The sequence below is a fragment of the Muscardinus avellanarius genome, assembly GCF_963383645.1.
Source record: "Muscardinus avellanarius genome assembly, chromosome: 6".
NCBI lineage: Eukaryota > Metazoa > Chordata > Mammalia > Rodentia > Gliridae > Muscardinus > Muscardinus avellanarius.
Genome location: NC_137791.1, coordinates 31,215,180 through 31,241,061, shown reverse-complemented (window position 1 = coordinate 31,241,061; position 25,882 = coordinate 31,215,180). Strand labels below are relative to the sequence as shown.

Sequence of the window (25,882 nt, the reverse complement as noted above, 5' to 3'; positions counted from 1 at the left end):
TACCCTTTTTAACCCTCCCCCCACCTTTTTTTTTTTAACTTTCTTGCCAAACTAGTTTCAAAAATTACTCCTTTAATCTCATCTTTTAATAAGATGACTGGTGATTTTTTTTTCTTTTGATACTGAGAATTAAGCCCAGAGGCATTCTATTCCAAGCTACACCCTGCCTCATTTTTATTGCTTTAAAACAGGGTCTCACTAGGTTGCTAAGAATCTCAATAAACTGTCCTCAAAGCTTCCCAAGTACTGGGATTACAAGTGTGCGCCACCACCTCCAGGTTAAGCCCATTTCTTAAGTCAGTCAGAATTCAATCTCTCACATTCATATTCACCTTCTCTCTCCTCTCTCCTTCCTCTCTTTCCCTCTCTCTGTTCCATTTCTCTGGAGGATCCTAATATAACATTTAAAGAAAATTTGCAGAACCAGTGAATACTCAAATGCAGTCTGAAGATCCCTGAGATTCTTGCAGAGTCCATGAATTTAAACTACTTTCACACAATGCTATTATTTGCCATTTTACTATGCTTAAAATGTTAAGAATTTGTATCTAATACCATGAACTTGGCATCTTCCTAATAATTAAGACCCTTCTTAAATAAGACGTGTGGTAATAGCAACAAATGTAACTTTAAAATACTGTATAATGTACAAAAATGCAGAAGCCTGCTGACCTCAGTAATCAATATATTATAAAATCATGCATGAACAGAAAAACCCATTCAATGTACAAGATCAATGGATTTTAGTAAATGTGAACAAGAAAAGTTCACTGACATGGTTTCATATTCCTCATTGCAATTAGTCTTTACAAAACTATCAATCAAACTTTGGTATAAAAGAATACCCACAATTATTCCCAACCCTGTGTAAGGCTAGGGTTTTTTTCTTTTTAAATATATATACACTTTACAAACTTCAACCAGAACAGCATTTAACAACAGCAGGAACAGATGGGAATCCCAGTACAAATGTATTAGTAAAAATATAAAACACTATCACTGTATTTTTTTTCTTTTTTGCACTACTAGAGGGGAAACCTAGGGGCATTCTACCTCCAAGCTATACCTCTAGCCCTATTTTTTGTTTTTTTTTTGTTTTTAATTCTTTATTTTGAAACGAGGCCTCACTAAGTTTCAGAAGACCTCACTAAGTAGCCAAGGCTGTCCACAAATCACTATCCCCCTGCCTTATCCTCCCAAGTACTGGGACTGGAAGCATGTGCCACCACGCCCAACTTCACTTCCGCCAGGCATGGTGGCGCACGCTTGTAATCCCCACACTTGGGAGGTGGAGACTGGAGGATCGCACAGGTTCGAAGCCAGCCTCGCTGGCTTAAGACACCCTGTTTCCAAATAAAAATATAAAGGTCTGGGAGTGTATCCCAGAGAAGGGTTTCCACCCTTCCACCAAAAAAAAAAAAAAAGTTATTTTCCCTAAGAAGAACTCTGATGTTAGTGTATAATGGGTTTATTATTATTTTGAAATTAATGAATGAATTCATACCTTAAATTTTTTGTTTAAACTAATGTGGTAAATATGATATAGATAACCTATATATAAACAAAAGCACATTGGGGTTCTCAAGAAGTTTTAGTAATGAAAAAGAGTTTTGAGATGAAAAAGTTTGAAAACTGCTGCAACTAAAAACAACCAGTCTCTTAGTTCCTTCAATAAACTCACTATTGTGTCAACTGTGCTTAGACTCCCTGTGATATAAAATACCCAATTCAGAGAAACGCCCTGACTTCACTTACACTCGTGGAAAGGTTAGTTACTTCCGGTCTAATGTTCATATATGCTAAATTTTGGGCAGAAGTTCACACCAACTGCAGCTACCAAGTGTTCACTAGAAATGTCCATTGTAGCTAGGCATGGTGGCGCATGCTTTTAATCCCAGCATTCGGGAGGGTGAGACAGGAGGATCACAATTTGTGGACAGCCTCAGCCACTTAGTGAGGTCCTTTGCAACTCAGTGAGACCCTATTTCAAAATAAAGAATAAAAAATAGGGCTGGGGGTGTAGCTCGGAGGTAGAATGTCCATAGGTTCCATCCGCAGTATCACAAAAAAGGAAGGAAGGAAGGAAGGAAGGAAGGAAGGAAGGAAGGAAGGAAGGAAGGAAGGAAGGAAGGAAGTTAGTTTAAAAAAAATAAAGAAATGCCCATTGTTTTGCCAGGTGTGGTGGCACATGCTTGTAATCCCTGTACTTGGGAGGCTGAGACAGGAGGATCACAGGTCCATAGCCAGCCTCAGCTACTTAGTGAGGCCCTCCACAACGTAGTGAGACCATGTTTCAAAATAAAGAATAAAAAATAGGACTGGGGATATACCTCAGAGGTAGAATGCCCCTGGGTTTAATCCACAGTACCAAGGGAAAAAAAAAAAAAGAAAGAAAGAAATGCTCATTGTCAAGGGCACCAACATCATCAAGATCATCAAGAAAGCCAGGCATGGTGATTACTCCTGTAATCCCAGTAATTAGGAGGCTAAGACAGAATTGCAGATTCCTGACCAGCTTCAGCAATTTAGCAAGTCCCTCTGCAACTTAACAAGACCGTCTCAAAATAAAAATAAAATAGGGTTGGAGTTATAGCTCAGAGATAGAATGCTCCTGGGTTCAATTCCCAATTCAACAACAACAAAAAAAAAAACAAAAAAAAAGAATATCAAGCAAGAGTACTAAGTACTAAGTATTCTCAACATCCAGACTGATTGGGAATGGGCTTATTTCATAAATTTAAAAAATGGCAATTTTTCCTTTTTTTTTCTTAAAACTTTCCTCAGTATTGCAAAATTCTTGATGATTCACACAGCTTTTTCAAGGTTTAGGTCTTATTTTTTAATTTGATAAAGAAATGGACAGAATGTAAAAGTATATTAAGAATTATTAGGAGAGAAATATTATATTTTAACTGTATTTTCTTATACTTCCAAATGCCTCTATTCTAAAACTCTACTAAAACCACAGGTGACTACCATTGCAGTACTCATAGATAGCTGAGCAAAAAGCAGGATAACCTAAATATTTTCTTTTTCATTCTCAAATCTTCTCCATCTGAATTACTCCACCAGTTACCCATACCAGCAATTCATATTACAGATTTGGTCCACTCTCAAACCTCATCATGTCTCCTGGAGGCCTACTATTCCCAACTACCACCTATTTGCCACCTGAAAGAAGAAAGAGAGAAAAAGAAAGAAAAGGGAGGGAGGGAGGGAAGGAGGGAGGAGTTGATTAAGGAGTGGGGAACCTAGGCCCAGACAGAGTCCATAAGAAATTGTCCTAATACAAATAATTATTCTGCAAGCCCCCCCATGAATTCTACATTACTTTTACCAAAACTACCTTTATTTTTTTAGCCTCTGTGCAATTTTAATGATCACAAAGAATGCCAGGTGCATTACTGAAATGCCTTGGCTATGTCCAAGTCATTGAGTCAAAAGCTTAACAATATATTTAACACTACAACAGACTATATACTTAAAAATGGTTAAGATGATAAATTTAATGTTATGTGAGAATTTTATCACAGAAAGAAAAATTAGTTATAGTATATGTGCTGCCAAAACAAGCACAAAATTATTTAATTAAATGGGTAAATTATATAATATATAAAGTTTATCTCAATAAAGCTACTATTAAAAAACAAGATAGCAATTTGTTATATATATAATAGATAATAACTAAATTTTTAGAAAAGGGGGGAAATTATATGATAAATACCGAGGTAATTTAGTAGATATTTTAAATTATGTTAACATAATTGAGATATTTCTTTCATACATTTTTTAAAAACTCAACATCTACACATTACAGTTCATGCTAGAATTCCATCCAGAGGTCAGTAGTATCTTCTAGCAGAAGGGAAGAAAAGAAGGAAAGAAATAGATTATATGATAAGAAATAAAATCATTGAAGATGAAAAGGATCTTTGCTATTGTTAGAAGCCAAATTTTAGCCAACTATTTTAAAACATGCACACGCACAGTGAGCCACCTGTGTTCACAAGGAAAAGCAGGACAAAGTTGGCAGTGATCTTTTTGATAAATAAGTTGTTTGAAATATTGTATGACTTGCTGCACAACACTCTTACTCCTTTCCATTTCCAAGTGCAACCAAAAGATAGGTCCAATTTTGATATCAATACAAGCTTTCTTTCAAAATGGAATGAAAGAACAGTAAATCCCAGCAGACACCGGAGATCTGTAGCAGGGATGATGTAATATATAAAAATAGACATCCTCCAACAGAAGCTGAAACTTGGGTAAACAGCACACTGCATACTGTTCTCAACTGCTCTGGATGAATTTGCAACACATGCTGTTAATAGCATGAGAGAAATAATTTTTTACTTTAATCTCCTGATTTATATTTCAATATCTGTCTATGTTCTATAGTGTGATTCCCCAATCCATACAAATTAAATCAACACAAATACCTGATTGTGACTGCAAAACAGAAAAACAGCCCCACACATATACACAAAGCAAGGAAGCTGCGACCACTGCAGCAGCTGTGGCACGCTGCACTTTGCAGAAATTGCAGCACATATGGCACAGCACTGTTGCATCCACCTATTGTTCAGAGACTGTTCCACAGGGAGCTTTCTGAAGAATTTTAAAATGCCACAAGATCTGGATGAGGAGGAACCAGTAAACCTCCTGACAATGAGTATGAAAAGTAAAGGATACCCTTTCCACCTCTCCTCAAAGTCTCTAATGCAAAAAGACATGCATATGACAAATGGTATTTAGCAAAATCTTTGTGGGGGGTGTATACCACTCTTCTCCTTATCTAATTTAGTTTTTAAATGTCTATTGAATTTTCTTGGATTAAAGAATAATCTGCTTCAAACTAATCTACCTAAAACCACCACTGAAGTATTTGTATTCATATATAGTAAAGTCATTAAACATTAGTGGACCAGAAAGCAAAGCAAACACTCTGCACACAGAGCAAAATCATCAGAAATTAATGAATTAGAGCTCTTTAACAGTTTTTTCTCTAAACATAACTACTTTCTACCTTCTTCCCCCCTGGAAACCACTTACACCCCTCCACTGTTAACTCTTACTCCAAAGGCATGTCTGGCCACCAATTCCATTTCCATTACTTAAGTAGGGCTTACAGTGCCATTTTGTTATTCCTCGTCCCAAGATATGTTCCATCTTGAAGCCAGATAAGTCTGTCTTGGAATGCCACACCTCTACTCTCTGCTTTAGTCTACTTGATGTTCCTTACAGTCCTTGTGAAAATGTCCAACTTTTAAAAGATCTTCCAAAACCCTTATTATCAATCAACCACCGACGTAATCTTTGAACTAATGGGATTCTTTTAGTGCAAACTTTTTCCTTGAGCTGTTAAAACACTTGGATTCAGAAAACCACATCTTCAACTTGTCCTGGGCATGTACCTCCACAATGCTTGTACTTTCCTATATTTTAACTGTATTTACTTTTATTATCTGTATCCCCTGTTGAGATGATAAGGTCAATGAGAGTAAGATTCTGCCTTTATATTAGTCAGGCAAAGAGCTAGAAAATTTTATAAGAATAAAAATATTAAAATGAATAAGATGTTCCCCCATATTGAGTAATTTCTTATATGCATTAAAACAGATTTTAAGTATAAATTACAGCATTTCTTATATACGTTAGAAAAGGTTTCTAAGTATGAATAAATTATAGCCAGGTAGAAAATGAACTAAAGTTAAAATGTGAAATATTCTAGAAAATTTTACTAGGTATACAAAATATATCTTCTTAACATTATGTAAATACAGTTAAAATATAGGATAATACTAAAATTAAACTAAGGAGACTTCAAAACAATTAAGTAATAGGCCTGGTTGGGGGGTGGGTATAATTTAGTACTACAATGTTTGCCTTGAATGTGTACCCTGAGTCTATCCCCAGCTCTACCAAAAAAAAAAAAGTTAAATTTACATAGCAAAGTCATGACACAATATTACCTATTTAATACTACCTATTTATTAATATTCCTTTTAAGAACAATAGCAGAAGTTAAATGTGCATAATCACAAAAACTAAATTCCACAATTTTTAAATAACTAAAAGAATTGGTTTTTTTGTTTTTGTTTTTTTGCAGTACCAGAGATGGAACCCAGGGGCATTGTACCTCTGAGCTACACCTCCAGCCCTATATTTTGTTAGTCTTTTTTTTTTTTTTTGGAAAGAGAGTCTCACTGAGTTGCAAAGGCTGTCCATGAACCACAGTTCTCTGGTCTCAGCCTCCCGAATGCTGAGATTACAAATGTATGCCACAAATCCAGGCTTAAAACAATTTTTAAACTAACCAAACCTACTAAGAAATCCTATGTGAAGAAACCAACTTAAATCAAATCTATCTCATAAAACAAAAACTGTACAGAAATTATTTATATTTGCGGTAACATATATTTGCCCTGATTTAAATATATGTATATGTATATATACAAATGTATATATATGCACATACATCTGTATATATGCACACAGACATATATATGTATACATATATATCAAAACATCACATGGTACCCCATAAATATTTATAAATTTTATACTTTTTATTAGTTAAAAAATAAGTTTAAATTTAAAAATACAAAAGTTGACAAATCTACTTCAGTAAAATATAAGAAATATCATAAGTTATATAGCCATTCTAAGAAACAGGACTTGTCTTTATAAAAATGCAACTGACTTTCAAAAGCCTCATACATGAATTGTCCTTATCACATTGCTGCAATATTTTCTTACTTTTGTATACACCCATTCAAGAACCTTACTCTACTGAACAATTTAATACAAATTAGTATCCTGAAGTACATATTTACATTTTAGAAAAAGACAACTAATAAAACATATAGAAGATATTTTTCACATGACCAATATTTTGCATTGAGATTTTATGAATGTTTTAAACTATATTCAAAGACTAATTCAAGTTTGTATAAAGTAGTCATATTTGACGGTGGAAGTAAGAGTGGGGATAGAAAGTTAATCGAACTTTAAAGCATGGAGAACATTTTATTTTTCCAACTAGCCTAAGAAGGCTGAAATTTCTGAAATGTGAGGTTGGAACATATAACTTCCACAACTTGAATAGGACAGGCCTTAGTCTTCAGGATAGTATCTCTCTGGACAATTTTTTGCTCTTCCCAAGTTGGGAAGAAGAAATAATTGTTTATTCCTTAAAATAAAAAGTAACAGAAGAGGTAAGTACCAGTTTCCCACATCATTCCAAACAGGTAAGAGTTAAAAGGATCCTTCCTCCCCTTCAATTCTACTAGGTCTCATCTCCATTTTTGTTATAAAACTCAGATTTCCCTACCCAAACAAACCTCTAGAATACATTACCTATACTTGCAGAGGGCATAAAACTATGGGTAAAATAAACAAAGCTTTTTCCCCCACCCTATTTTGAATATGACACAAGAAAACTATTACCTATCCAAGTCTCAAATCAGTCTCTTTCATGACGGACCCCGAATACACCAGCCACTACCAGGAAATTTATTCATTACCTGTCTCTATAATCTATTCACTCCAGACTAAAAATTCAGATTACATCCTATTATTTTGACCATCTTAAATACAGCCTTGATCTCCACTCATCAAATGTAAGAAAATGCTAATGAAAACCATCTCCAACCTTCCATTCTCACTGCATTTTAAAATGCTTATTCTCTCCGCAATCCTCATATACTTGCCTTTTAAAAAGCTCTGAAAACAATCTACATGAACTACATGAGTATTCATATTTCTAAAGAAAATCGTTATGATCCATTTGCGACACATCTAATTTTGAAAAGCATACATAAGTTATACATCATAGCGAATATTTTAAATCAGAATTAAACTAGTATTTTTCATGCCAAAAAAATCAGTGTATTAACTTTTAAGATATTAAATTAGATATTTTAAGGCTATTCTCTCCAGATAAAAATTCAAAACACTGATGTAGTTAAAATTTTAGTTCAAAAATCATACAATTATCAGATTTTAAAAATGTATCAAAATTGACAGATTTGCTGTATCATTTAAAAATTAGCAGTTTCTAAAAATGTATCTAGTGATTATGCCACCTGATATTATCATGTATTCTCTTGTATAGTACTTATATAAAGGACCTGCCTTATTTTAATTCAAAAATTATGCAAGTCATGCTTTCAAGCAAGATTACTACCGTAAAAACCAAGCATATATTGATAGATTTTCTTAATTTCACCTAAATTATTCATGATCTTTTCTCTATACACTAAAACACAACTATAAAATGTTATTAGTTAGCCAGGCATTGTGATGCATGCTTGTAATCCTAGTACTTGGGAGGCTGAGACAAGAGGATTGCAAGTTCGAGGAAAGACTCAGCAAGAAGTGAGACTCATCAACCCAGCAAGACCCTATTTCAAAGTAAAAATAAAATAGCTGTAGCTCAGAGGTAGACTGCCCCTAGGCTCAATCCCCAATACAACGGGGGTTAAAAAGTTACTAGTTATTTTTATTTAGTCATGTAAATTCCAGAGATCGTTTTTTCTTAACTCCAAATTCCCTTAACCCCAAAATTGAGCCACAATTTCAAAAGACAAAAACTGAAAAACACAGATTAGTTTTTTTATTGGCATGAAAGAAATGAGCAAGAATATTCTTACAGGCCTCTTGATCAAAATGTAGAATAAAATAAAAGCAGGAAAATCTGGTTAAAAATTAAGTAAGGAAATGCAAGAGATTTTTATTTTTATTTTTTTAATGGTACTGAGGATGGAACCCAGGGCCATTCTACACTTCGAGTTACACCCTAGCCCTATTTTTTATTCTTTATTTTGAAACAGGATATCACTGAGTTGCAAAGGGCCTCACCAAGTAGCTGAGGCTGTCCACAAACTACAATTCTCCTGTCTCAGCCTCCCAAATGCTGAGATTAGAAGAGTGTGCCACCACACCCGGTTTTAAATTCTGTTTCCTCTTTGACTAAGCCTTTTTTCTATTTGGCTAAAAACTTGCCAGTGCACTCCCAAAATGCTCTCACATCAAGATTCTTGAACTTTAAAGTTTCCATCTATAGTACTGAAATGTAAATTTCTACTCAATTTCCCACTAAATTTCACACAAAAAAACACTAACTTCCATGTCTTTTTCTCTTCACTTTTATTTGCAAAGTAAGTTAGTGAAGAACACTGCTCCATTCATTCTTAAAAATAAGTAGGCTGGATCTGTATTCTTTCTTCAAAACCAGCAGATAATCCACCCCTAGATGGGTACAATTAAAGCAATCTATGCTATCACCTAGGCTGCCAAGAGTAGCAAAGTTTTAAAAGATTTTACTAAATCAGGGAAAAAGACAAAAGGACAAGACCAAGGAAACACATCAATATTATAAACTCATTAGTTACAATTCAAATTCACAAATAAATTTATATTAGTGTTAGAAGACCACACACAAATTACAATACCTGAGATTTAGTGCATTCCTTTGAGCCAAAATGAAATGAGTGCCATAAAGGAGGAAAGGAAAAGATGAAAATTATCAGACATGCTATATTATATCTGCCAAAATGAAGATAATGTTAAAATTAGGTTAAGAACAACCATACAGAATTGGCTCTGTATACAACGCTATGTTCTTTACCCATGCAATTGAAATGTGCTTCCAATTATCTTTTATCGGTTGTGAAGTACACACAAACAATGCTTTTAAATAAAGTTTCTACCCTCAGTTACACTCTAATATCGATTACTTTCAAATAAAAATTTCAGTCAACAGTGGGAAAATCTGACTTTGGGCTAATGAAAAATAATTTTCACTTAATTCTTTTTACCATGTGGTATCAAATATGCAAAACAAAACTTTGCTGTTTTTATCCACTAAAACTACATATTTAAGTAAAATGACAAATAATATAATTAAACCACAAAATTGACCCATCAAAAAGGATCAATGCTTTGTGCTGCAAATATTTTGTTGCCAATCTTCACTCATTTAGTAAAATACCAGCATGTCACATATTAGTAAACTAGTATATGATTTATTAGTAAATCAACCTGTCCATCCGAATATTGAATTATACCTAAAAATACCTGTTGACTACGTGATATTTTATTAAAAACTTTTAAAATCTTTTAGTGATATATTATTAAATATCACTAAATAAAATTATTATTAAAAATTTTAAATATACTATTAAAAACTTTAGAAATCTATTTAGCACTATGAAAAGACCATATACTATTTTAAATAGAGCAAGAAAGGACAGTCATGTAGGGGAAGTGAATGAAGTGTTCTGGAACAGGAGAAGAGATAGAGTGGGGGGAACAGTTATGAAATGGCCCTCCCAACTTACGTGTAACAAATATAACCACAAAATTAAACCAGTCAATTTTAAGTAGTGTGCACTCTCTCTGATCTTAGTATGGAAATTAATTTGGAAAAAAAATTACAAAACAGAAAGAACTGACAATATTAGTAGCAGGCGAAAATGTTAAATTTTACTGTACTATTATAGTATATACAGCTATTTTAATATATTTTCTTCTTTCTGATGCTAAAATCAACACTAAAAATACTACTCTCTTTTATGGCCAATGGTAACAAAAAACCTTTCATGGTTTTCTTTTTTTTTTTTTTTTAATACCAAATCTCTCCAACAGACCAACAAAGCAGTCTTTGTAATGAACAAAAAGCAACCCTTTCCTAATGAGCCAATGAAATGATTCAATTATTAAATTTATGTTAAATTATAATTGTACAAGGGTATCAGGAGGACTTGGTGGGTTGCTGGTAGTCAAAATCACATTAAATATCTAAGAAATAGAATATATAAAATATATGCATAAAATATATCATTACTTAAAATGAAAATTGAGAAAATAATTTCAAGTCTATATATAGTATTCTTTGTATTTTGCATTTGTACTAACTACAGAAAGAAACCTGAGAAATGTTGAATAATTACCATTAACTTTTCCATTTTTTCATAACTTTTAAAATTAATTTCACATATAATGACCACTTATTTAATAGCATTACATGCACAGTAAATTGTCTTCTACTTTATTATGACATATCCAAGAAGTTACTTGGATATGTCATAATAAAAAAATAAAAATGAAAAAAGGTGGCTCTCAACTGACTTAGTGGAGTCTTGCACTCATTGTTATCTGTGCCTTGACATCCTCAGACATAGAAAGCAGTTTGCTTATTAAATAGTCATGTAACAAACAACACATGTTCTAGCACTTAACAGGATCTTTATCTTCAGAGCATCTTCACATTTGAGATTTTAAAAATCATAATTTCAAATTCTTATTTTAGTTCATTAAAAAGAATCTCAAATAATTATCAAGAATCTCAAATTAATTAGCATGAAACATTATGCATAATAATGTGTAACTTTTACTATCTACTTTTAAAATGAAATTGATACCAGTCATGCATGGGAAAGATACTCAGGAGGAGGCTAAAATTTTGGATTAAGGGGAAAGAACTTAAGATATACCAATTACAATGGTACAATGCTTATCGTAAAACTAATTATCAGAAAACACTGTAAGATACAAAAGAATTAAAGTGTCTTGACATTTAAATGCTTTCTCAAAACTAACGTTTCCAGAAAGTTCTGCGTTTTGGATGGTAAGTATATCATAGAGAAGGATTATTCCCCCCCAAGAAATGTCTTTTAACAAAAAAACCCTAAAGATAGATAAAAATATTATTATGCTTATATAACTTACCGTATGATAGCCTCTGGGTAAAGGCGGTTTGCCTACAGGGTAAGGATCCACAGTATCAATAATTGTTTGTCTTTCACCTTTCTGGTTGATTTTTCTAAACCTTCTTCGAGACTGTCTATGGGAGGCTTGACGCTGAAAATATTCTTCATTTTCATCCATATAGTCCACCTAAAATAAAACCCCCACAACACGTCATGTCTCCAAACATGACATTCCATATTAATATTAGATGCAAAAAGAAACTTACAGAAAGTTCAAATTCACTCATTTTACAAAGACACTTGAACTTCTTTGAAACTAACTGGTTTAGTAACATCTTCTATGAAAAGGCATTTTCAATTCCACTTATGACCATATGGTAACTCTTAAATTTCCTGTACTTTCAAGGGGAAGAGTATTTTCAGTAGTCTTTGAACTAATTTATTAGTGAAAGATCACCAGACACATTATCACACATTATGAAAGTAACTACTGCCTTTTTAACTAAAATACACACTACACACCCCCCAAAATATGATGTTTGAGTATATTTGTTAAAAAAAAATCACAAGTGACTCAACCGTGGCCACTAGCAGAATGGTTCCAGCAGATTAAGAATTTCTAGTCCTACTTTCATTGTATAGTTTTTGTTTCTTTTGATTATAATTGGTGTTCCTTTAGAAAAAAATATCCTCACTAACTTTAAACACTATAGAAATTAAGTCCTTCCTCGTCATAATTAGATGCTAGAAATGTGACTGCTCACATGGTGGTACATCCAGACTCCAAAACCTTCTGGCACTGGTAAGATACCAGTTGTATACTATCAGTGAGTATCAAATGCCCAAGGAATTGCAAAGACCAAATATCTTTCAGAGAAATCTCCAAAACAGCACTCACAGAGGACAAAATCTCAATTTCTAGAATATTGACAAGACCTGCTACTGAAAAACCTGTCCTGATTATCTGCCCATAGTTTTCTTAATCCTAAATCTTTACTCACCAGCATCTCACTTTTCTAAGAGTAAATTTTGTAAAATTTTGCCAAAAGTTCTGACTTTAACAAGAAAGTTCTTATTTCTGATAAAATTACTCTCCCATATCATAGGGAAAACCCAAAATATTCTTCCCAAAATAGACTAGCTGGGCGTGGTTGCATACATTTGTCATCCTAGTACTTGGGAGACTGAGACAGAAGGACTGTTGTTCACAACCATCCTCTGCTACTTGGGCCCTCTGCAATTTAGTGAGACCCGCAGCTTCAAAATAAAAAATAAAAAATAGGGCTGGGTGTATAGCTTGGAGGTAGAATGTCCCTGGGTTCAACTCTCAGTACATTAAATAAATAAATAAATAAATAAATCCCAAGTTGCCTACTAAATACTTTATATCAAAGTAAATTAAAAAGGTGCCACCATTACCTGTTAGGCCATCACTTACTTTACAAGGTTTTCCTTCCTAGATGGGATGTTAAATGGGGGACAGTAAGAATATCTGCACCAACTGAATGTCTGGTGGGTAGCCCGCATCCCACCTCATCTTAACTTTTGTAACTAATTTTTTTCCTTAAAGATTATAGTGTGTGTGTGTGTGTGTGTGTGTGTGTGTGTGTGTGTCTGTCTGTCTGTCTGTCTGTCTGTCTGTCTGTCTCTCGCTAGGGACTGAACCCAGAGTGCTCTTCTACCACTGAGTTACACCCTTAGTCTTATTAATCGTTTTGAAATGGGGTCTTGCTAAGTTACCATGTGCTGGCCTCCAACCTATGATCCTCCTGTCTTGGCTTCCCAAGTACTGGAGATTATATATAGGAGGTGCCACCTAACCAGGTTTTATTATCCCATTTTAAAACCATTTGTATACAGTAAGAAAAGAAGTATGACAGGCTTTTCATAAAACTTACTGAAAATAATTATGTTGCTAGTATCTATTTTAACATTCTGTATAATCTAATTTAATCCATGACCATCACCACCACCCCAGCCCCCGCCCAGGAAACAGACCTCATTAAATTGCTGAGGCTGGCTTTGAACCTGCAATCCTTCTGTCTTAGGCTCCCAAGTACTGAAATTACAGGTGTACACCACCACACCAGGGTTAATTTATTTTTCAAATCACACATTTGAGAGATAATGCTGTCAAAAAAGTACAATTGTCTCCTAGCTTTCCTTCAATTACTTAAAGAAATTGAAGTGATTTCTTTATGTTACTTGCCCCCCCTCTTTTTTTGGTGCTACAAATTGAACCCAGGTCCTTTTCATTTGAAACTGGGTCTCACTAAATTGCTGAAGATAGCCTTGAACCTGCGATCCTCCTGTCTCGGCCTTCCAAGTACTAGGATTACAGGTGTATGCTACCATGCCCAGCAAATTGTTCTTTGAATAAATATCATTGAGATTCATATAGAATACCTGATTCATTCAACACTCAGCTAAAATACTATAATTCAAAGATTCTCCCCAAATTTTAACTAAATGGCATTTTCAAAGGTTGAAGAGTTCAAACACCAAATATTTAGTTACTTCCACCTTTTCAAATTTTATTTCTTGTATTTGATTAAATCCTGTAAACAATTAAAATTACAATGATGAAGTCAAATTTACCAAATATTTTAGAATATATGTGCTATGATTAAAATGTAATATACTATTATAAGTAGTTTGTAAAAGTGTCTATTTCATAAATTTTTTAAGGAAAAAATAAAGGCCCCACAGAAATATTCTTACCACAATCATTTCAGAAGGCTCTAAAACAATGCATTCACAGCCTCGCCGAAAACTTCCTGCAGAACGCTTGCCAAAACTAGAAAGGAAAAAAAAAAATGAGTAAGGACAAACTCGAGGATTTAAGAAATATGAAGTGTGAATTTAAGCCATCTCTTCAAATTTTTTTAATTATAAAAAGTACAAACTAGAGAAAGAGTACTACCTTTAGTCATTATTAACACAAAAGAAAGTATTGAAATTCTTAAGTTTTAGTCAGGTATTTTTTTTTTCTGGGAAACTTCAACATTTTCAAATTAATGACATAAGTAAAGAAGAATCAGTAGTATGTGTTTTGTGTTGGGCTGTTTAAATCATTCTCAGTTCAGTGAGGTTTTAGAATATTCCAAAAGGAATGGAAAGTACCTCAAGGGTAAGCTACAAAAATATTCCGAAACATATAAAAATTCTCCAGGCGTGGTGGCACATGCTTGTAATCCCAGCATTTGGGAGGCTGAGACAGGAGGATCACAGTTTATGGACAACCTCAGTTACTTAGTGAGGTCCTTTGCAACTCAGTGAGACCCTGTTTCAAAATAAAGAATAAAAAATCAAACTAGGGTGTCACTCAGAGGTAGAATGCCCCTGGGTTCCATCCACAGTACCACAAGAAATAAATAAATAAATAAATAAATAAATAAATAAATAAATAATATTTTTTGCAAAATTGTATTTTCCTAAATTTTCAAATCAACTTATCCTAAACTTTTTAAGGAAGACAGTAAGGCTTTTTCCTAATTATAAAATGGATGCACACAGTAAAAACTCATTCCTCTTCAAAGCATTTGTGCTAGTGAACTCAGACATAGTATCTCTGCCCCATTTGTGTGACACCACCATTCAACAGTAGGGAACATTTACTCTTCCTGATAAAAGCAAAGTACAAATAGAATCAAGGACAGAGTCCTGATGCAGCTAAGTAATCCTGACTTGCTTGCTCCATTAATGAACCACCTATCCTGTATGTACTCACTACTCCCCAAATTCTCTTTCCTTCTAGTAAAGAACTATGACGGGCTTTTTCATTTTTTAACTTCATCAAAATAATTGTGCTGCTAGTGTCCACTATATTGTGTGCACATTTTAGTAACCGTTTTAATAAAATATGCAGCAAATTCCATGTTAACACCATATATTTCATCCTGTTACAAGATTACAACTGGAACTGAAGGTGTAGCTCAGTAGTAGAGCACATGTCCACCAAGTGTGAGGTAATGGGTTTGCTCCTCAGCACCACAAAAATAAATAAATAATGCATGACAAGCTGTGCTTGTGAGGCGGAGACAGGAGGATCACAGGTTCACAGCCAGACTCAGCTACTGAGTGAGGCCCTCCACAACTTAGTGAGACCCTATTTCAAAATAAAGAATAAAAAATAGGGCTGGGAGTGTAGCTTAGAGGTAAAATGCCCCTGGGTTCAATCCCCAGTATGGAAGGGAGGGAGGGAGGGAGGGAGGGAGGGAGGGAGGGAGGGAGGGAGGGAGGGAGGGAGGGGAGGGAGAGAGGGAGGGAGGGAGGCAGGCAGGCAGACAAACAGGAAGGCAGGCAGGCAGGCAAGCAAGCAGGCAGGTTGTCTGGCTGGCTGTAAGGCTATAATTTATATCCTATTTTATGAAATTATAGGCTTAGAAAATTTTACAAACTTAATAGTTAAATGGGTTTCTTATATCTAATGTATTAAATCATAAATACTTATATAAATGATCCTGTAACACTTGACTAAAAATAAAAATATGCTAGAAAAAAGATGTTCACAATTTTTACCAACAAAAGGTAGTAATGTTCACATAAATAAACTACACAGTAGTAGTTAATTTTATGCCTACTTCAAACTTTAGAATGTAAACTCTCTTACCAATTAGCCACTAGTTCAAAAGAATGTTATAGCTAGGAAGTAATGCTTCAAGTTGTATTTAACACTTTGTATTTACTTTGGAGATTAAGTTTATATTCCCTAAGATATACTATAAAAATACAAAGAAAGTCTTTTGGAAAGTAAGCAGCAGTAGAGCTCTTTGCAGCTATGAAAGACAAAAGTTCTACAGATAATCACAAAGATGTAAACAGGATAAACTGTAGTCTCCACTGTATTAATTTCTTGAATACACTGAATAGGAAAGGCAAATAAATTCAAAACACATATTAGCAGGGCAAAAAATCTGTTGCTGTTGTTGTTGTTGCCCCCCCCCAAACATAACTGGGAACCCAGAAGAAATGAGCAACCTCAAAGAGATAAAATGTAGGTCATGAGTACATGGCCAGACCTGACCACAGGTAGGGCAACTGAGCTCTCTCACAGACATGAATGGCAGCTTACAAACCAGGAGGCAGATTAAGAAATTCCTTAAATCCACAGAACACTTATGCTTCTACTGAGTCTTTGAAACCATAAATACATGAACCAAAGTAACTAAATATATAATTATTTACTAAGTTTTAAAAAATCTTTTGAGTTGGGCATGGTGGCACATGCTTGTAATCCCTGCACTTGGAAGGCTGAGACAGGAGGATCGCAGTTTCACAGCCAGACTCAGCTATTTATCCAGGGTCTCCACAAGTTAGTGAGACCCAATTCGAAATAATAAAAAATAAGGCTGGGATTGGGGCTCGGAAATAGAATGCCCCTGGATTCAAGCCCCAGTCCTGCAAAAAAAATAAAAATAAAATAAAATATCTTTGACCAAAGGTCTATACAAAAAAAACTGAAAGGTCTGTATCTGGAAAATGAAAAATAACACTATAGCCGGGCGTGGTGGCGCACGCTTGTAATCCCCACGCTTGGGAGGTGAGACAGGAGGATCGTGCAGGTTTGAAGCCAGCCGCGCTGGCTTAAGAGACCCTGTTTCCAAATATAAAAAAGTTTAAAATAGATCTGGGAGTGTAGCCCAGAGGCAGAAGGGCTTCCAGGAACCCCAGTACCACAGAAGCGGGGGGGGGGGGGAGGATAACACTGTAAGTTGCTTACACAATAAATAAAAGGTTGAAGATAAATATCAATATAACAGACACACTAGGAATAAAATCAATGATAAAAACTATTATATACATCCCTGTAGAAATCCATGCAAGTGTACAATAGGGTACTTCCCTATAAGAGTTTATAAAGAGGAAAAACACAAAACTGAAGTGCCCGCCCCCAAAAGTAAGGGAGCAGCAGAACTTCTTGAAGACCAGAGACACAATTAAATTAATATTATATTTCACTCTACTTTATTAACAACAGTTGAAATTTAGTATTGCTTAAGTTTCTAAAATAATGATTTGGAAATTATATAATCAAAGAGTATCTTTGGCAGCTTAAAAACTATACCTACAATCCTTGAGGATTTTAAGAAAAATTAGAAATAGGTAAGAATTATTTCAAACTATTTGACTATATTCTGTTCCCTTGGTGTCAATGTCAATTATAATCAATCCTATCAAATAAAACATTTTGTTATTAAGTCATATAAAAGACCACATAAAGTCATCTACAGAATCAACATACTCCTTAGAAAAATTCCAATACACTACTTTTGCAAAAATGGGAACGTCAGATCCTCAAGTTCACATGGGATTTCCTGGACCCCAGTGAGCCAATCTTGAAAAAGAACAAGGAAAAGGGACTTATCTCTCAATTTTAAAACTATTACAAAATTACAGCAATAAAATGATGTGGTGCTAAGATCAGGATAGATATTAGGCCAAAAGAACAGAATTGAAAGTCAGGAAATAAAGCCATATATCTATGACCAATTGGTTTATGACAATGGTATCAAGTCTCTTCAGTGAAGGAAGGTCTCTTCAGATAGTGCTCAGATAGAGATGCTCAATTTTTTACATGAAAAGAATGAAGCTAGACTCCTCTCCCTCATACCATATACAAAAATTAACTCTAAATGGGTCAATGGCCTAAATATAAAAGTTAAAACCATAAAACTCTTAGAAAAGAACTGATATAAACTTAATGATCTTGGACCTGGCAATGCATCCTTACACAGTAAAAGCATAAAAAAACACTGATTTCATCAAAACTGCACACTTACTCATACCAAATGACATTACCAAGAAACTGTTTGACAAATTGCAGAATGGAAGAAAATATTTGCAGATCATATATGTAATAAGGACTTAACATGCGGAATATTTAAGGAATTCCTAAGCTGAACAACAAAAAGACAAAGCTTTAAAAGTGGCAACTGAGGCTGGAAGTGTAGCTCAGTGGTAGAGCACCTGCCTAGCATGCCTGAGACTCTTGGGTTTAGTCTATAGTATCATGGAAAAAAAAAAAAAAAAAAAAAAGGACCAAGGATTCAAATGGACATTTCTCCAAAGATATGCAAATGTCCAAGAAGCACATGAAAAGTCGTTCAACATCCTCTGTCATCACACTGATGCAAATTGAAACCAAAATTTCAGTTGGGTGTGGCGGCGCATGCTTGTAATCCCAGCATTTGGGAGGCTGAGACAGGAGGATCGCACAGGTTCCAAGCCACCCTCAGATACCAAGTGAGGCTCTCAGCAACTTAGTGAGACCCCGTTTCCAAATAAAATATAAAAAAATAGGTCTGGGAGTATAGACTGGAGGTAGAAAAGCCCTGGGTTCCACCCCAGTACCACAAAAATAATAAAAAATTATTCCATTTCACACCTAAAATTAAATATGAATAAGGGAGGGTGGGAGAGAAAAAAGGGAGGATATAGAGAATTTTGAGTTGGCACACTGCTGATGAGCATGTGAAATGGTTCACTGTCCTCAAAAAGCTAAACATAGAATCATCTTATGACCCAGCAATTCCTCTTCTAGGTATATATTCAAAAGAAATGAAATAAGGAACTCAAGCAAATATTTGTACATCAGTGTTTACTGCAACATTATTCACAACAGTCACACTATGTAAACAACACATAGCTACATATGAACAGAGATATGAGGTGTAATATACAGGTACAATTAATTATTATTAAGTCATAAAAAGGAATGAAGAAACGACACATGCTACAACACGGATACACCTTGAAAACATTACACTAAGAGCAATATGTCAGTCTCAGAAGTACAAATATCTTATAATTCCATTTATATGAATATCCAGAATAAGCAAATTCATAGAGAAAAAAGTAGGTAAGAGGTTCCCAAGGGTTGCGGGAAGGAAGAAAGGCTTCAGGGTCAGAGTTTCTGTTTGGGGTAAGTTTTATAAGCAGGTAGTGCTATTGCATATACAACTGTGTGAATATAATAAATGTCAAATCATAGATTTGCATGTAACTGTATATTTTAAAAGGGCTGAGCTGGGCGTGGTGGCACACACTTGTGATCCCAGCATTTGGGAGGCTGAGACGGGAAGATAGGTTCATGGACAGCCTCAGCTACTTAGTGAGGCCCTTTATAATTCAGTGAGACCCTGTTTCAGAATAATAAAAAACAGGGCTCTGAGTATATCTCAGAGGTAGAAAGCCCCTGAGTTCCATCCCAGTACTGCAAAAATAATAAATAAATAAATGAAAGGGTTGACATGGCATATTTTACATTACATATATTTTTCCACAATGAAATAAATTTTTTCAGTGAATAGTTATCAGTGAATAGATAATATTTTTTGTTATTGTTTTAGTGACTTTGGGTTTCTTGGCAAAAATCTTAAACTTGAGTTAGAGAAGACCTCTACTGTGACAAACAAATCTGAAGGACAAAAGAAGTTTTGATAAACTGATAAACCCTAAAACTATCTTATTTCTACAAACATTTAGCAATGAAGTGATAGAGGTTACAGGTGAAAGAACCCATATGACAAGTATTTTTAATGAGTGTTCTAAAAGATCGATTATATCTATATTTTCTTTTACCCAGTAGTAATCTCATTCATTTATCAATGGCCATTATTTGAAATCCTTTTTTCTCTCATATATTTTATCATATATAAATCACATCTCATATCTATATAAATTTTGCTATCTTTTCCTCTTCCAAAGGAACATACTTTAAATGACTGTATACTACTATAATACAAAATCAAAGATACCAACATAAAACCCTGTAATCAATATGAAGTGGACAAAAAAAAAAGCAAAACAAAATAGACCCATTTTTCCCTTTTTTTTGGGGGGGGGGTACTGGGAATGGAACCAAGAGACATTTTACCTCCAAGTTACCCTCAGTTTTTTTGTTTTAATTATTATTCTTTATTTTGAAACAGGATCTCACGAAGTTGCAGAGGTCTAAGTAACTGAGGCTGTCCACAAACCTCAATCCTCCTGTCTCAGCCTCCCAAATGCTGGGATTACAAGTGTGTTCTACTATGTGCAGCTAGCCCCATTCTTAAGTAATTTATATGCAGTGGAACATGAGTACACAAAGAGCATAATCCAATGGCAGGTTGAGAACTGAATTTCACTGAGAGGTGGATTCTCAATAGCTAGGCTCACTTACTAGCTAGTTGAGTGAAAAAGACAAATCAGCATTTGTAATTCAGAATGTAATTCAAATTCAGCAAAACTACACAACAGCCTCAAGAGCTTTAGGGTCATATCCTGTAATAGTCAAAGACTTAAATGTCCAAATAAATACAAATCAAGCCTCTTGAAGCAGCTACTGCCCAAACTTTTTTTTTTTTTTTTTGGTGGTACTGGGGTTCCTGGAAGCCCTTCTACTTCCGGGCTACACTCCCAGACCTATTTTTACATTTTTATTTGGAAACAGGGTCTCCTAAGCCAGCGTGCAGGGCTGGCTTCGAACCTGCGCGATCCTCCTGTTTCTGCCTCCCAAGCGCGGGGATTACAAGCGTGCGCCACCACGCCCGGCCTACTGCCCAAACTTTAATAAGACAACTGATTCTTTGAAATGGCACTCAAACTACTATGTATCAAGATAAAACTATTTCAAAAAATGTTTTAATTAAAATATTTTTAAAAAATCATTCTAGTCTCCAAGCACTTTCAGTCTTGTGTGAGCATAAAATACAAATATTAATACATATATATGAATCACTATCTTTCAAAAGTAAGGAAGATAAAATAATAATTATCAACGAAACTTGGCCTGAATATTTAAAGACATGTTAAGAGCTGGACATGATGGCGCGCACTTGTAATTCCATTACTTGGGAAGCTCGGACAGGAGAATCGCAGGTCCACACCCAGCCTCAGCTACTTATTGAGGCCCTCCACAACTTAGTGAGACCTGTTTCAAACTATAGAATAAAAACAGGACTGGGTGTGTAGCTAGGAGGACGAATGCCCCCAAGTTCAATCCTCAGTAGCAAAAGAAAGAGAAACAAATAATAATAATAAGAATAAGAATAAGAAGAAGAAGAAGAAGAAGAAGAAGAAGAAGAGGAGGAGGAGGAGGAGGAGGAGGAGGAGGAGGAGGAGGAGGAGGAGGAGGAGGAGAAGCAGCAGCAGCAGCAACAGCAGCAGCAGCAGCCGCCTATTAGCCCTTTCTAGGCCTATTAGCCCTTTCTATACCAGATACTAGTCTTTGACAAGAAGCCATGCAATCTAAAGAGGGGTGATGAGAAGGAAAGAGTATGGTGTATGTGGTTTTAAGAATGCTGAGCCAGGAGCAGGCACACATGCCTATAATACCAGTGTTGGAAGGCTGAAACAGGAAGATAGCAAATTCAGAGCCAGTCTCAGTAACTCAGCAAGATCCTGTCTCAAAAAATAAAAAAGCCTGGGGATGTGCATCAGTGGTAGAATGCCCCTGGGTTCGATCTCCAATACCACAAAAAAAAAAAAAAAAAAAGGAAGGGGTGGGGGAACACTGACAATCTTATGGTTCTACACAATATAAAAATGCAAACTCTAAAATTGATTTTAACCATTTCCAAATTGTTCTCTATAAATACACACACAGCCTGACTCTCAAATATTCAATCTCTATGTAATTTCAGAATTTCTCCATCACCTTATATTAAACCATGTCACAACTAAAAAATTATGTAGATGCACATTTGCCAATTTATTGGCTCTACACCAAATAAAAAAAAGTCCACCCATAAATGATTAATGAAACTACCACTTTCAGCATAACAAGCAGAATAACTACTAAGTTAAACATTTTTACAGGTGCAAATGGCATGACTTTGTAGCACCAAAAGAATATAAAATTAAGAAAAATTTAATAGCCTGCTAAACTTACTTTCAAGATTCACAGAGCAAAAATGTTTGAGAATATAAAGTCTTGCCTAATTTTCACAAATATCCACAGGTAGTGAAACACTGGAAAGGATGCTGTAAGGAGCTGTCAGGCTGACCCATCCTCACTTTCCCCCATCCAACTGAGTCAAGAGCATTTTCTATCAGTGCAAGTTTTTTCCAGGAAAAGCAGACACTTAGCACAGAAGCCTCTTCTGTCAGCGTCCCTAACTTTGCCCTTTGTATGGGCCTACATGTTCTTGTACGTCAGAGCTACTCTGTGGAATGCAATTTCTCAGTACTAGAATGTAAACTTGTTCATGTCAGGCTATCAGCAAGAGAATAAATATCAATCAAACTGAAATTATCTGGTAGGCAATCCTAATTCACAAAATGATTAAATATATGATACTCTCAGATATCAGTATTTTACACCTTCATTTCAAGAAAATGACAGACAATAACTGAATATTCTTTTCCTCCTTAAAGATCTAAATAAACGACTAGACTGATGCTCCTAAATCAAAATCTACTTATTTGTTTAGGACATAGAAGAAAAAGTTTCATAACACTGTCTTTGGATAGCACAGTAGCAATTAAAATTGGGGGCGGGGGAATCTAACAAGTAACTGCTGACGCCATCAATTCCATTCTCAAATCAGAATACACAGGAATAAATTTTAATAGAAACATAAAAGAAAAGTGGGTTAAAAGACTTACCATAAAAACATTTAATCTTTTAAGTATTTTGCTTCAATCAGTTTAACAATAAAAAATTAACAGCTACTTCAAAACATACACACACCAAGTGTGTGTGTGTGTGTGTGTGTGTTTGTGTATTCCAAACTGTTCCTAAATAGTAAACTTTTAACTGTCTAATATTTAAAAAGTATTTAGAAAACTAGACACACATTTAAACATCTATAAATTTCTATCAGGGCTCATTTAGAAATATTCCAACAACCATCTCCAAGCAGATACTAATAAAGCTTTGCTTCTCTGCACAGTGATCTTAGCATTTAAGCTTTACATCTACACATAAAGCACATACAAAAAATTTCAAGCAAAGGCCTTATGAGTGCACTTCCCAGCCCCCTGTTCATTTCTCAGTAGTTTCCTGGCTATTTAACTAACAGAGAAGTACTGAACATTTGATACTGATATAATAATAAATTTTAATTTCTTAAAAACAACAATCTAACCTGCACTGTCTTCAATATCTTTGAAGTACCAGTAGCAGCAACAGTGCTGCCACCGTCTACAGGAGCTCTCTTCTCTGCAGCACCGAGCACTCCCCATTTCTCTGTGTGTTTTCTCCTGGTGGTTCCATGCGGCTACAGCTAGTGCAGAGCCAACATTCCTTCTGCGGGCTAATTTCCTGCTTCGATGACCCACCCACTCCTCCTGGCTGCATTCTGTGTCACGCATGTTGCATGGGCACTCTTTCCGCATACCAGCCTCATGACCTCAGCAGCTGCCTGACAGACACTCTTTATCAATTTCTATTAATTCATTATCTACTCTCTTGTAAGTCAAGGGCAAGTAGGAAAATCTGCAATGTCTGCTCTCTGTGAGTCTTCAAGGTCAAATGCTTAGATGTGCTCGCAATGCAATTCTGTTATTAAAATTACCAAAGCTGTGTTAAGAACTAGTTGCTCTCCACCAAAAAGATGCTGAATTGTATACCTGGCCTAAGGGATTACCGTGGAACAGACTAGCATAAATTTAAGTCAGCACAAGGGAGCACTGAAAGAAGCTGTTTGGGGGGTTTGTTGTTTTTTTTCCCCTTCAAGAGAAAAGCGGTGTCTCTTACCTCAGCTGTATTAGGGTGAAAAGAGCATGCAGTTTTTCTCTTGCCACAACTTAAATCAGCAAGAGACAATGGTGGGAGGACTACACTTTGTAGTGTCCATGTCCTCGTGACTGACCTGCTGGAGGACAGCTCATCTAAACTAACTGGCAGCTATCAGTCCACATAGTGACACGGATAGGTCTCTGCTGATCAGAGTGCTCTGAACACAGATGGCAGCTGAACAGTCTGTATAAAAGTTATGGTCCATGACAGATTTTTCCCTTCAGCATGTAGACACATGCCTTTTCCAAACGCCTTTGTTAAATGTTCACCAGTTCACTGTGCAAAGCTGGCCATTTACAAGTTTAACAGCAGCTGGCTCTAATAGCTTACCTACAAATGACTTAGTTTTTATAACATTCACTGAAGAAGTAAGCAATAGCTTCATTAAGTAACTAAATAATTCCATATAATTTATTAATGAAAACTTAAGGATGAAGTAATGAATGATTCAGACTGGCTCTACACCACTCAGAACTTGGAATTTACCTAAAAAATGGCAACCAAACATCTGATATTTGCTAAGTTTACATGAATGGCATTAAAACCTAGCCACCAACCTTCTAAAAATCTGGTACCATAAAAGAATTGTTAAAATGATATTCGTATCTTTGTAAGATGGAACCTAAACAAAAATTTAGGACATATGACTGGTATGTATTTATACTTCTTGAAAGTTAAAAGACATTTCCAAGAAAAAATATGTATCTCTATCTCACTCACACACCCACACCCAATTTCTTAGGAATCGATTAATGAAATGCCAATTTGTTTAGTTCACCTGAAGAAAATGTGGACTTCTTTCATGAGCCACATTGTATTGTAGATAAATGACTGTTTCTCCTAATTCTAAGCCAGTAGTGAGACTCCCATGAATCTAGCAAAATCCTATTTCAAAAATAAAATAAAATAGTAGCTTAAAGATAGAATGCCCCTGGATTCAATCCCTATTATCAAATAAATGAAAGAATAAATAAATAAATAAATAAATAAAGTCATGTGGAAAGACAAAGTCATAGAAGAGGAACAATTTTTATTTTAAAAGTTGAAATTTTGCTGGACATGGTGGCGCACACTTGTAATTCCGGCATTTGCAAGGCTGAGACAAGAGATTTCAGGTTCTCAACTAGCCTCAGCTACTTAGTGAGGCTCTTTGCAACTCAGTGAGACCCTGTTTCAAAATAAAGAATAAAGAAAAAAATAAACAGGGCTGGGGGTGTAGCTATGAGGTAGAATGCCCCTGAGTTCTATCCCCAGTATGGCAAAATAAAAAAGTTAAAATTTATAATACATGAGTTCAAAAGTTACTACAAAGCTACACAAATGAAGACAGTGTGGTGCTGGTGTAAGACTTGATGTTCAGAGTAACAGAAAAGGAGAAAGATTCTAGAAGTAGATCTGAACAAGCATTTATATAGTTAAATATTTTATATGGATATTTTTA

The 25,882-nt window shown here is 35.1% G+C and overlaps 1 protein-coding gene across 2 annotated transcripts in view; it reads right to left on the bottom strand.

The window, feature by feature from the left end:
- RAPGEF2 (Rap guanine nucleotide exchange factor 2) overlaps positions 1–25,882 on the bottom strand; it is a gene marked incomplete at both ends in the record, with an annotated part of 267,933 nt that overhangs the window by 114,435 nt on the left and 127,616 nt on the right. For both annotated transcript variants that reach the window (XM_080697997.1, XM_080697998.1), the window contains 3 exons: positions 9,456–9,473; positions 11,734–11,901; positions 14,436–14,511. In XM_080697997.1, coding sequence (XP_080554123.1) covers positions 9,456–9,473; positions 11,734–11,901; positions 14,436–14,511 — 262 coding nt within the window. The remainder of the gene's footprint in view (positions 1–9,455; positions 9,474–11,733; positions 11,902–14,435; positions 14,512–25,882) is intronic.